Source organism: Nasonia vitripennis, chromosome 5 (assembly GCF_009193385.2).
Source record: "Nasonia vitripennis strain AsymCx chromosome 5, Nvit_psr_1.1, whole genome shotgun sequence".
Lineage (NCBI taxonomy): Eukaryota > Metazoa > Arthropoda > Insecta > Hymenoptera > Pteromalidae > Nasonia > Nasonia vitripennis.
The window spans coordinates 25,631,827-25,644,151 of record NC_045761.1 but is presented as its reverse complement, the minus strand read 5'-3'; the positions used below and the strand labels follow the sequence as shown (position 1 = coordinate 25,644,151).

General features: G+C 35.5%; 3 protein-coding genes and 2 pseudogenes across 4 annotated transcripts; 2 read left to right on the top strand and 3 right to left on the bottom strand.

Annotated features, from left to right (window-relative positions):
• The first annotated feature begins 74 nt into the window (after positions 1-74).
• LOC103316209 (DNA/RNA-binding protein KIN17) lies at positions 75-1,907 on the top strand. Its single transcript, XM_008208856.4, has one exon. It carries the CDS (start codon positions 602-604, stop codon positions 1,811-1,813), a length of 1,212 nt encoding a protein of 403 aa, XP_008207078.1. The 5' UTR covers positions 75-601; the 3' UTR covers positions 1,814-1,907.
• A 183-nt stretch (positions 1,908-2,090) lies between these two features.
• On the bottom strand, positions 2,091-3,349 carry LOC100679852. Of its 2 annotated transcripts, XM_003426574.5 has the most exons (3): positions 2,850-3,349; positions 2,470-2,777; positions 2,091-2,302 (listed from the first exon to the last, which is right to left on the bottom strand). In XM_003426574.5, exons 2-3 carry the CDS (start codon positions 2,764-2,766, stop codon positions 2,243-2,245), a joined length of 357 nt encoding a protein of 118 aa, XP_003426622.1. In that variant the 5' UTR covers positions 2,767-2,777; positions 2,850-3,349; the 3' UTR covers positions 2,091-2,242. The 2 variants fall into 2 exon arrangements, with proteins under 2 accessions (XP_003426622.1, XP_008207080.1); XM_008208858.4 differs by having other exon boundaries at positions 2,091-2,777; positions 2,850-3,199.
• LOC100122189 (protein KRI1 homolog) lies at positions 3,096-6,635 on the top strand. Its single transcript, XM_008208857.4, has 10 exons — positions 3,096-3,320; positions 3,399-3,484; positions 3,554-3,925; positions 4,000-4,319; positions 4,395-4,576; positions 4,643-4,902; positions 4,971-5,231; positions 5,320-5,477; positions 5,557-5,677; positions 5,752-6,635. The coding sequence occupies exons 1-10, from the start codon at positions 3,209-3,211 to the stop codon at positions 6,394-6,396; spliced, it is 2,517 nt and encodes an 838-aa protein (XP_008207079.1). The 5' UTR covers positions 3,096-3,208; the 3' UTR covers positions 6,397-6,635.
• On the bottom strand, positions 8,026-9,776 carry Gr57PSE (gustatory receptor 57 pseudogene; annotated as a pseudogene).
• On the bottom strand, positions 10,268-12,109 carry Gr56PSE (gustatory receptor 56 pseudogene; annotated as a pseudogene).

The window sequence follows — 12,325 nt, the reverse complement described above, 5'->3', positions numbered from 1 at the left end:
ACTCCGGGCGTGCGCACTCCACCGTGTTTGGGACCCTTACTAGCAGCGGAGCGCTGCCCCCCGAACGCCGCTTTTGTTTTCTCCTCGTCGCGGCCGCGAGAGGAGACGGTTTATTTATTTTTCTGTATGGGCGGCTTTTTGTGCGGGGGAATGTAGAGGGATACGGCTGGGAAGGGAACTGAGTTAGCGGAGGTCGGTAAGGTCGCGATGTGAGCTACGGTCGTTGATGAAGTAGGAGTGAATCCATCGTAATGACGGACCACAGGACGGAGTAGAGGCCGGAAAGCCAAAGAGAAAACACCGTCAGAACATTCAAGCCTTTGAGTTTGAAGCAATTTCTTGAACGAGAAAACATTTTTCCAAGTCGAATAAGTATTCCGAGTCCCGCCTTGCGTTGCCATCGTGTGAAGTAGCGACATCACACTCTACAGATGTTCTCGTGACGTCACGAAGTGACTTTGTTATTGAGGTTATGTTATTGGAAGGTGTCTGTGTCAGTGTTGACACTTTGCAAAACGTCCTTTCTTAGTTAACTGCGATTGCTTGTTTAAGAACCAGATTGTTTGTAAGCTACATATCAAGTCTTTGCTGTTTTCGCAAAATGGGTAAACACGAAGTCGGGACACCCAAATACATCGCAAATAAAATAAAAGCCAAGGGTCTGCAGAAGCTACGCTGGTATTGTCAGATGTGTCAAAAACAGTGCAGAGATGAGAATGGATTCAAGTGTCACACAATGTCCGAGTCCCACCACAGACAGTTGCTACTCTTTGCTGATAATGCCAACAAGTACATGGATCAATTTTCCAAGGAATTTTCCCATGGATTCTTACAGCTGTTGAAACGCCAGTTTGGAACCAAACGTGTACCAGCGAATAGGGTGTATCAGGAGTACATTGCAGATCGAACTCACATACACATGAATGCTACCATGTGGCTCACGCTAACTGGATATATAAAATGGTTGGGTAGAACTGGTAAATGTGTTGTCGATGAAACAGAGAAAGGTTGGTTTGTGACGTACATAGACAGAGATCCTGATACCTTGGCTGCTCAAGAGAAAAAAGAAAAGAAAGAGAAAATGGACAAGGATGATCAAGAGAGGATGATGGAATTCATTGAAAAGCAAGTTAAAAAAGGAAAAACTACTGATGATGGCACAGAGGAATTTAAGCAACCACTTGCAAGACCAGAAGATGATGCTCCACTTGTGCTTGAACTTAAATTAAAGCCCAAAAAAGTGTTACCCTTACAACCAGTTTTGGCTATAAAGAAAGAGCCAAATTTAGTAAAAGTTAAAGAAGAACCTCTGAGTGATGATGAACAGAGCACAAGTAGTTCTGGAAAAGAAAAACAATTGCCAAAACGAAAAAGTACAGACAAGGATACAAGTGTATCATCTAAAAAATCGAGAATAGACAGTGAGAGTGAGGATGAAAAAGACAAATTCAAAGGTTGGCTCAGAAAAGATTTATCAGTCAAGGTTGTCACTAAATCTCTTGGAGATAAATATTACAAAGCTAAAGGAACAGTTGAGGAAGTGATGGATGCTAATTGTTTTATTGGGAAAATTAAATTGAAATCACCTGAAGATGTAGAAGGACATGTTATTAAGATAGATCAGGAATATCTTGAAACAGTAATCCCATCAATTGGCAGAGATGTCATGGTTTTGTGGGGTAAATACAATGGTGAAATTGCTACCGTTGAAAAAGTGAGAATCGATGATTTTTGTGTTGACATTGAGTTAAAAGAAAGAAGAAAATTATTAAAAAGAATTCCTTATGAACAGATATGCAAGTACATAGGTTGATATTTTATGACTAAACAAATTTCATTTATGTGTGATGACGCTGTAAATACATATTATATATATAAGAACTAAATAAATGAATTTTTTTAAAGAATTGTCTAGAATTTTATATTTGTGTCAGTTTCTAATTCAATTATTGAAAATAGTTTACTGCCAGCATCATAGTTTAGCTATTAAACTGAAGTAAGACTTATCATATGAAACGTGTTAGATGGCTTGAATAAGCTATCATATAAAAACTGTTTATAAACATAATTGTAAAAAATAAAAAAATGTATTGAAGCTAATTAAAGTTTTATTTTACATTTTTAATTTGTAGAGTATGTACAAAACGTTAATAATTATTTTTCTTCTGGTTTAAACATTTCAGCGAAATCAGCTGCTGTTCTGAAATGGTCATCGTACAATATCATTTTACGACCATTTGCTTCAAATAATAAACTTCGCCATGGTAATATGGAATTTGGAGATACGTAACTCATCTGGCCTCTGTTAAATTCATAATATTCTAATGAGTACGGTATTTTTCCTAGGAAAATTGCTCTGTATGCTTTACTGTCCGGATGATAATAAATTCTCATAGGAGACCTACTACGCATAGTCCATGTTAAAGCAAGTATTAGAAATGTAGCACAACCTACTATTACTCCACGTACTGGGTTTTGTATCAAATCTAGCTTTCTTTCATCTTCATTTATAGGTTTATCCATGTAATATGCACATGCGACTACTGTAAATGTAGTCATGGTAACGAAATTAACTGTGTGGAACAGAAATCCAGCACTTCTAAATGTTGGATACCTATATATAAGTTCAAAGTTTCGTGGTATTTTGTCAGCTTGTTTCAACAATATCTCCATTTTGTTCGATATTTTTATGTACGGCCTGCGAAAAATTGTGGTGACAGGTGTCACCTGCAATCTTCCTCTACAACATCTTAGTATGTTCATCATTGTTAAATTTCCTGGAATAGAAAAGAAAATTGAATCGCTAGAGTCAAAAGAATGTAAAGAGATTTACTCAAAAATATACTTACAGCGCACTCAAGAAAAGTAATGAACAAATTCAAAAAAACAATCGAAAACGTTAAATTAAAATTTTGAACCGTATCAGCAGTTTTTATGCACGCCAAAGTTTTGAATAATAATTTTAAAAATCATCATTTCGCAACTAATAACCCATAGCATAGTCTTCCTTCTCAACCTCAAGCATGTTGCAGTAGCCGAGCCGCGCATAACATCATCAGAAAAGTTAGGTCTTTATACTGCGAACGCAGCGCTATACTCGTGCGCACGTGCGCGTGGACAAAACTGTGCATTTCCGATTTAGAGGTTAGAATTCGCAGTTGAACGTGTTCTTCGTTTCCATGTCTCTCTCTAAACTGTGGCAGTAAAAATGCAGAAATTGTTTAAAAACGACGATTCAGATTCTGAGGAAAAGCTTAACATCAACACAGATTATGCCACGAATTACGACAATTGGCGGCAGAAGGAGGAGTTGCACAAATGTAAGTGAAAATAGCAGATAAAAATGTTGATGCTGTTTGTTTATATCGTGTGTACAACTTGTTCAATTGATTTTGCAGTGAAAGCGCGTTATGGAGAGGACGCGGAAACTCTTTTAAAATCCGATGAAGATTCAAGCGAATCGTCTGAAGATGACGAAGGAGAGGTAGGTTGAATTAATCATTATAAACTTGACGTAAACAATTTCGGACTTATGCTTACTGTGTTTTACCAGGAAATTCCAGAAGAATTTGAGAAGAACTTTTATAAAACCCTGGCCTGTCTCAAGAATAAAGATCCAAGAATTTACGATGATAAAGTCAAGTTTTTTGATGAAACGGATTTGAAGAGTGTCGAAGGTGCAAAGAAAGAAAAGAAAGAGAAATCCTTGTTTCTACGTGATTATGAACGTAAAATCATTGTGGAAAGAGGTGGAAAATACAGTGACAGCGAGGATGAAGTCAATGAAAATGAAGCAAAGCCTCGTAATCCAACTTATGTTCAAGAGCAGCAGGAACTCAAGGAAAGTTTTAAAAAAGTATTGGAGGATCAAGAAGATGATTTGTTATTGAAGCCTAAAACTAAATCTAAGGAAGAGAAGCAAAAGGTAATTTATTAATACTGATAAAATAATTGGATTTTAAATGTTGATTTATAATATTTATTTTACAATGCTCATAGGAAGAAGAAGCTTATAAAGAATGGCTTAAGGGTCAGAAAAAAGATATCAACAAGGAGCAAGAAAAAGAATTGAAACCTTTGAGAGATTTCTGGACTGATCCTAATTTGGATGCAAATGAAAAGTTTTTGAGAGATTACGTTTTGAATAATAAGTTTTTGGATAAAGAATCAGTAGATGATGCCAATCTTGACTACGAACATATAGCCCATGATTCTGATGAAAATTTGTCAGAAGATGAGCGCAATATCAATACTCAAGAAGAATTTGAACACAAGTACAACTTTAGGTTTGAAGAACCTGATCAAGAATTTATAAAGAGGTGATTGTCAAGTTTATTTAACTTTATTTTTATTCAATAATATCATTGTTTTAATATCATCACTATTGTTATAAGGTATCCTCGTACCTTAGAAAATTCATTAAGAAAGAAAGACACGAGAAGAGCTCAAAAAAGAGCAGAAGTCAAAGCTCGTAAGGAAGAAGAAAAATTAAAGAAAAGGGAAGAATTAAAGGAATTGAAAGCCCTGAAAAGAAAAGAAATTGAAGAAAAAATAGAAAAACTAAAAGAAATTACAGGTTTGTAAGCTGGGTTTAGAATGTTTATTAATTTTAAAATCGAATAACTAAGTGTACTTCCCGTAGGAAACGATGATCTAAAATTGGGTATGATGGATTTGGAAGGAGATTTTGATCCTGATGAGTATGACAAAAAGATGTCTCAAATCTTTAATGAAGACTATTATGCTGGACAAGAAGAAGATGCAAAGCCAGAGTTTCCTGATATTGATGAAGAATTACAGGTAGAATCTACGTGGGATGATTACGAACCAGGAGCAGAGGAAATTTCCCAAGAAGAGATTCCATATCACGATGCACCTCATTGCGAGGATCCAGAATTCAATGTTTGTATAGCTATCATCAGTTGGTAACAAAGTAATGAGTCTGATTTAAACGTCATATTTTTTTACAGATGGATGCAGATTACAATGGGCAAAGTTTGCAAGAAGAATTAGTAGAATCTACTAAGAAAAGAAAGAAAAGGAGACGAAGTAAATTCGCCGAGTTGATTTCCAAAGAAAAGCCCAAGTTTGATCCTACATTACACCCTTCTTATCAAGAATATTATGATCAGTATTATGCTCTTGATTATGAAGACATGATAGGTGATTTGCCCTGTAGATTTAAGTACAGACAAGTAGTGCCGAATGATTATGGTTTGACAGTAGAAGAGGTAAGCTATTTTACGAAATTCAGTCAAAAAGTGAAATTGTAAGGATGAGTTTGTGAAACTTTTATGTTGGAACTTAATATTTCTACAGATTTTAATGGCCGATGATAGAGAATTAAATAAATGGTGCTCTTTGAAAAAGGCCTTAGAGCACAAGCCTGAGTATAAAGAATTGAACGAAGTAAAAATTTACAAACATAAAGCTGCTAATGAGGCTCTCAAGAAAAAGATTCTGAAAAGTTTATACAGGTAAATAGCAATTTGTGCCTATGTCAGTGCAAAATTTAAGATAAAATGTAATATATTTTGTGTTTATTTTCAAATAAAGTGCCCCAGAAGAAGAGACGCCAGACCCATTACCTGGTCCTTCTGGTATTCTACCAAGTCCAGGAACTGAAGGTACAAATAAAAGTCGCAAACGCAAGAGAAAGAACAAGCAGAATGGAGAGGTATGTAAAAGCAGTTTTTTTTTATAAATTGCATCATGCAGATTTTATAATAACTGACTGATTCATTTTTCTAGATCAACGCAGAAATCGCCAACGACCAACAGAAAGAAAAAGAGGAAAAATCCGTCGAAAATGGAAAGTCAAATGCTAAGAAATCGAAAAAGTTTAAGGGAGAAACGGAATCGACTTCCGAAAAGAAAGATTCTACTACTGAAAGCAATTTGACGGAAGAAAACAACAAGCCAAGTAGTAAAAAGAAGATAAAGCTAGATGAATCTACGGAAGATAAGCAAACCGAAGTATCAAAGAAGAAAAAGAAAAAGAAGAAGACTGTTCAAAACGATCTTGAAAGTGGTAAATCTGATTTCGAACATATGAAGTCTACAGTATCGAATGAGCAGTCCAAGAGCAAACCCAAAGCTCAAGACACCGTCAAACAATGTGACAAAACTCAAAATGTAAAATCTTCTGAAGGTGAGAAAATGAAAAAGAAGCAAAAGAATAAGAACAACAAAAAGCCTGAAAACGGCGTACTGAGCAAGAAACAGCAAAGACGATTACTGTTTTTGGAGAAGAATAAACAGAAAAACAAAAAGGATAATAAAGGCGATTCCAAGGAAGTCGATCAAATTGCTTCCTTAAGTGCTGAAAGACTGAAAGCTTATGGATTGAATCCTAAGAAATTCAAAAATAAATTGAAGTACATGAAGAAGGATTAGGACAAGTGAAGTGTCGTATTTTGTACAAATGTAAATAATTGAATCAGGTATGACGAATGTTATTACATTTAATAATTATTTTGTTAGAATTTACAATAACGTAAATTCAAATTTTAAGCATCATGTTAAGTAAATCAGCATATTTTTATCTTGGCACGTGAAAGATTACCAGAATATAAATGCGACCGTTTGAATATTCTCAACCCCAACAAATAAAAGTTTATATTTAACTCATGAAATTTGTTTACTCAATCATTGCCAAGGAATCTTGTGAGCTAAATCGACCCCATAACTCTTTTAAACTAACAAAAGGTTCTCAAACATCGAACAAACATTTGACGAGTCAAAGCCCTACAAAAAAAATTCAATGACGTAGAATCAGTAAACGTCAAACAGTTTCGCCGAATGATAAACGATGTTTGAGGATTAAGATGACATCGACTGTGCCTACACTCATGTGTATCTGGATAAGCCTCCCGGCAGCTTCTGCTCCTAATCCAAGCCGTATGTTGTTGCGATATTCGTTCAGCCCACACTCGTCGCCACCCCAATCGCGAACAGAAATCGTTGCGCGTTGCACTCGATTTTCGAAAAACGAGGCACATATATATTCGCTCGAGTGGCTCCGTGCCAGTTGAAATTTTCAATTTCGATAATCAGCGGTCATAACCGCCTCGTCCGGTGCAATCAGCCAAAGTAGTTTCAAACTGCACGCACCGACTATGCTAATTATCCTAAAACGCATAGGTGCCTATATGTGCACCACAAGGGCTCTCCGAGCATCGCCGGACAATAAAGCAAAGGTGTCGAAGCGCTCGCACGTGTGTATAATGCAGCGCCCCGCGGGGGGTCGAATCTTCACAAGCCCTGACTTACACGCTACAGGGCGTTTTACGCGATCTGTGCAGAGGGGCTATATGGTGCGCGCGAGCGAGTGGCTCGTTCCCCTTGGGTGCGATAAATCAATTCTCCCCGAGTAGCAGGTGGCCGGCTCGCTTGCTCCGGCTCACGCCTCTAATTCCCAATTAATGTGGCTCTGCTCTGGCTTTCCGGCCTCCACCTCTTCTGTCTCTCTTTCTCTCGCTGTGTCGTCTGCAGTGTCTTTTGGAAAACGTTGTGGAGGAGGAGGAGTCGATGGGGTGGCTGGAGATGAGTCGCGAGTGTTTTTGCGGATCGAGAGGATGTGGATGGTTTGACGCTTTTATTCCGAACCTGTTAATTTGGTTGTTATTAGTAGAATTTGGAGTGGATTAAAATTTATTATTTACGTTGCCGACGGAGCCGTCCGATGAAAATCGATAAAAGCACTTTATTACAGTGACTATAAGGAAAAATATAGAAGGTTGAAAAAGTGCATTTTCACGAGGGAGATAATTGTTCAATAAAAAAAGTTGTTTTCTGTGTATTACCTTGTCCTTGAATCTAGGCTCAAGTAATCGCTAAAGCTCAAAAACTTTTACAAAGGAACTGACCCGGTTATACACGGGTCAATTTCATAGATCGACGCGTCGAGCGGGGGAACCGACAAAACTCAATCGGGGATTCTCGCGTCGGTCTAATTGATCAAGTACTCTCTCGGCACCGAATCGAAATTAATCCTTTATCAACTGATCGATCATATATGTCTGTTTAATCATTTATACGAGATGTTCCAACATTATGCAGGTGATGCGTGGCATTTTTTTTAAGCTCTTGACTCATCGTTGTTTCTTGAGAGTTTCCTAGCTGAATCAGAATCATCAGATACGTGGTAATCGATCCTATCATCTAAAAATGAAAATTAAGTCTTAGTTCGGATGCGACGATCCATGTAATTCGCGATGTTAAAGGGTTACCGTTTGTATCAAAGTATAATCGAGATCGATGAATCCACATGCATTGAACCGTAGTGGCCTCTGTATCAGCTGGATGTTGAAGTTACGAATCTGAAAGGAAGTTGCATTATTTACGCAAAGATATCTATATTAAAACGAACCATAAATGGATATTTGAGTTTTTTACTTCAGCTTTGGTATCGTCACTGATCGATGGTTCATCGTACAATTCGTTGATAAGGTTTCCAGTTTGTATACACTATGAGTACAGATACTTTGGTTAGTATTAACGTGCATCACCACGATAATCATTACATAAATATTTACGTACGTTTTGAGTGCAACTATCACACGCCCAACTCAAGCACCAGATCTTGACAGTGTAATAAACAATCCAAATGCTTGAAGAAGATATTGCTTTGTAAATAATTAATTTTCGCGAGTTTCTCTCATGCATCAACATGTAGGTGTCGTAAAGATATCCTGTTATTACTCCGAACGCAATTACTAGAGATAGTAGAATTTGCAAACCAAACAAATGATTTAATTCTTGACAACCTTTGATTAATAGCATGTGCACTTCTCTGGAAAATAATTTTGCTTCGTCATTATTTATTTGTTTAGTGTTTGATTGAGAATAGTGCAATAAAAAGAGTTACTTGGCGGTTTTGATAACAATAACGGGACTTCGTAGAACTTCTTCAGTAAGTTGCGGTGAAGAATCTTTGTAGCTTTTTAACGGTTTGATGATTCTTCGATACTGAGGCGAATCAGCTTTGCTGGTTAGCATTTTTTTTAAGCGATTATTCAGTAGTTTGAATTTGTAGCTCGGTACACTGTAAACGAAAAAGTTTCAAATCTCACGAAAATCGTTGAAAGGTGAATGTTAAATCATACTTTCCTGATAATAACTAAGAATGTCGAATCAGCTACAAGCATTAGGATAATCGGGTAACACATTACCGTCATCGTCAATACTTTCGAAGTTATTGGCTCATTCTGTGACAATACTATGAACGAGTGGGCAATGATCACGGCAAAGGAAAACAGTAGGAAAAGACACATTTTACTAAGTTGGCATCTGAACATTTTGTTGTAATCTCTTTGTATGCCAATACGTTCCATTAAGTCGTCTATCTGAAGCGTTCTGTTGAGACAGATATTCAAACCCTTCGACATAGATTGTATAATAATAATATATTAATTCGTATTGTTATGAAAAAAAAATCTAATTCTTACCTTACTACGATACCACCCCATGATGACAAAGCAGACGTTGCTAATGATGTTTGAGTAAAAAAGTATCTTCACAGGAACCTTATTGTTGAATGCGCAGAGTTCGGACCACTTGATGATGGTAGGATACGCTATTGCTGAGAGTGTGATGTAAACAATGATGCAAAGTAGCGTATATAAAAAACTTATGATAGGATGCGGTGTACCGAGTGGATATTCCATCAAACCCATTCCAAACGACCAGTTTAGCACGAACAAAGGAAGGACATATTTTTGATTTTTTTTTAAATCCTCCATTATTTTGTTTGAATAATCCGCCGAGTGAATCATTAAAAATATTGGTTTGAATAAATTTTGCCTTTAGACTTCACTTGTTTTAACCCCGACTCATCACTGAAAGTAACTTAATCTTATTAAATGCAATATCATACTCAGAAAATGAAATATTAACATTTTGACCAAAACACACACGTATATTAGAAAATATTTTTGTTTTTTATTTATGAAGCTTGCGTGATGAGCTTGTCTGTCTCTGTGTACTGCATGGATGAAGAGTTGTAAGTGGCACTGGTGGCTTGCTCGATCGATTTCATGATACCACGTACTTCAGTGCTGTTAATTATGATAATTTTATGTGTCTCCGTAATTACTTTGACGTAGGAATGGGGAAGGGTAGCAATGATACAAGGTCAGCTTTTGAATCCTATTTATTTTTAAATAAATAAATAAAATATTGTAAAACGCAAGATGGAGATTAAGAAGATACAGTTTTTTTCTTGTCTCGTGATGATTTAATAATTTATCAGAAATTGATAACTGTATTAACTGCGAATAAGTGCATTAGATGTAGAATTGTTTTGAAAAATTGGAGATGAAGGAATATGTGCAAGTTGAATCATTATCATTAAATAGGTAGTTATTGTGGCTATTATCTGAAATTTAAAAAAACTTATAGCTTGAGATGTCTCAACATGTTTATATTAAATATGAAATTGCAATACCCCTTGTACTAATGTAAAATCCAGATCAATAAATCCGTAAGCTGTGAATTTTAAGGGTTTTTGGATTAATTGAACATTGAAGTAGCGAATCTGTAAAATAAGACCACGGGATGAGTTTATTTTATTGCATCGCAATTCAATACGTAGAAACATAATAATCGTGTACCAACTTCAGTTTTCGTTCTGTTATCGATTACAGGATCGTCATAAAATTCATTTATTACATCTCCTGTTTTAATGGCCTGTTGGTATGAATGATCATGAATATAAGAAAGCTTATTTGGAAGACATGTTTGTTATTATATTGATCGCAAACCTGTTCGACGCAACTGCTGCACACCCAACTTAGAGCAAAAAGCTTCGTTATTTGATAGGTAATCCAAATGAATCCAATAATTATCGTTCTATACACAAATTTTCGAGGCAAGTTAAGTTTGACTACTATTATGTACTCCATATACATATTAGCCGTTATTACCATGATTGACACAAGAATCGATGAAAGTATTTGGAAACCATATGAATTGTCTGCTTCTTGGCATATTTTAATTAATTGCAAATGAATTTGTCTGGTAACAGTTAAGAATTATATTGTGAATTATAAACATGAGATTTGAAATGATTTCAATTCTTTTATAGTCAATTACTTTGCTATTTTTATAATCGTTACATAGTTACGTGATGACTTCTGTACAGTACCAATTTTTAATATTTTAAGATCATTAATTGGTTGCAATACTTGTTTATGTTGGGGAAAATCAAGTGAACTCGTCAATAGATTCAATAATAATTCATTCAACTTTGTAAACCTATATTTAGCACAGCTGCTGTTTTGAAAGTAATATACGAGTGTTAAATTTTTTTATTTCAATTATGTCATGCACAGTATTCGGACAAAATAACTTTGAATTTGCTAAACAGATTTGAACTTTTTCGCATGTTTATTCAAAATTAGTTTGTCCGAATAATGTATTTTAGCGTTTGCAAAATGTTGGCCTTTTTAGTCTAATAGATAATATACTTTCCATACAATATTCATGAATGTTGTATCAGCGATAAATGTTACGAGGACAGGGTATCCCATTGTAAATGCTGACGAAACTTTGGAACGCAACGGTATTTTGTCGTTCGTAAAAATCATACACGAGTTAATTATTATCACAGACAAAGCAAATGTCAATGCGCCAAGTACATTGCCTATTTGAACTTTTAACATTTGTTTGTAATTTTTTTGTATGCCAATATGCTCCATTAGGTTGTCAGCTAATGCTTCCTTTACAACACATTCGTGAATTACCTTTATACAATATATTGGAGTTATTACTCGTTCTTATTTAAATTATAAATGATAACGATCGAAATAATATTTACCTTACTGCGATACCATCCTAAAATTACGGTACTCATTACAAGTATGATTTGTGAGAAATAAATTACCTTTATTGGCACAGCAATGCCTGGCGTGACTTTAATAAACAAATCTATGTTAAAATAATTGCAAATTGCTAATGCAGCAAAAAGGATGACGCTGATCAAAGAATAGATAAAACTGAAAATAGGATGTGGATTTCCTAAAGGATATTCAATTACACCTATTCCAAATATCCAATTCACGATTAGCACAGGTAAAACTGATTTTGATATTGGCTTTAAGTCAACCATTTTGATATATTTATGCAGTAATTAGTCTAAAGCTGTTTGATAGTCGAAAAATTTTCGAGAATACGAACAACAATAAAGCAAAACTATTATATGGATTCTTATTAGTTCCAGAATAATTTTAAACTTGTTCACGCATGTGTTACTTGGTGATAAACAATTACTCTGTCCCTATTCTGACGAATCATCATACTGTGAAGCTATAGCCAAATGCGTAGA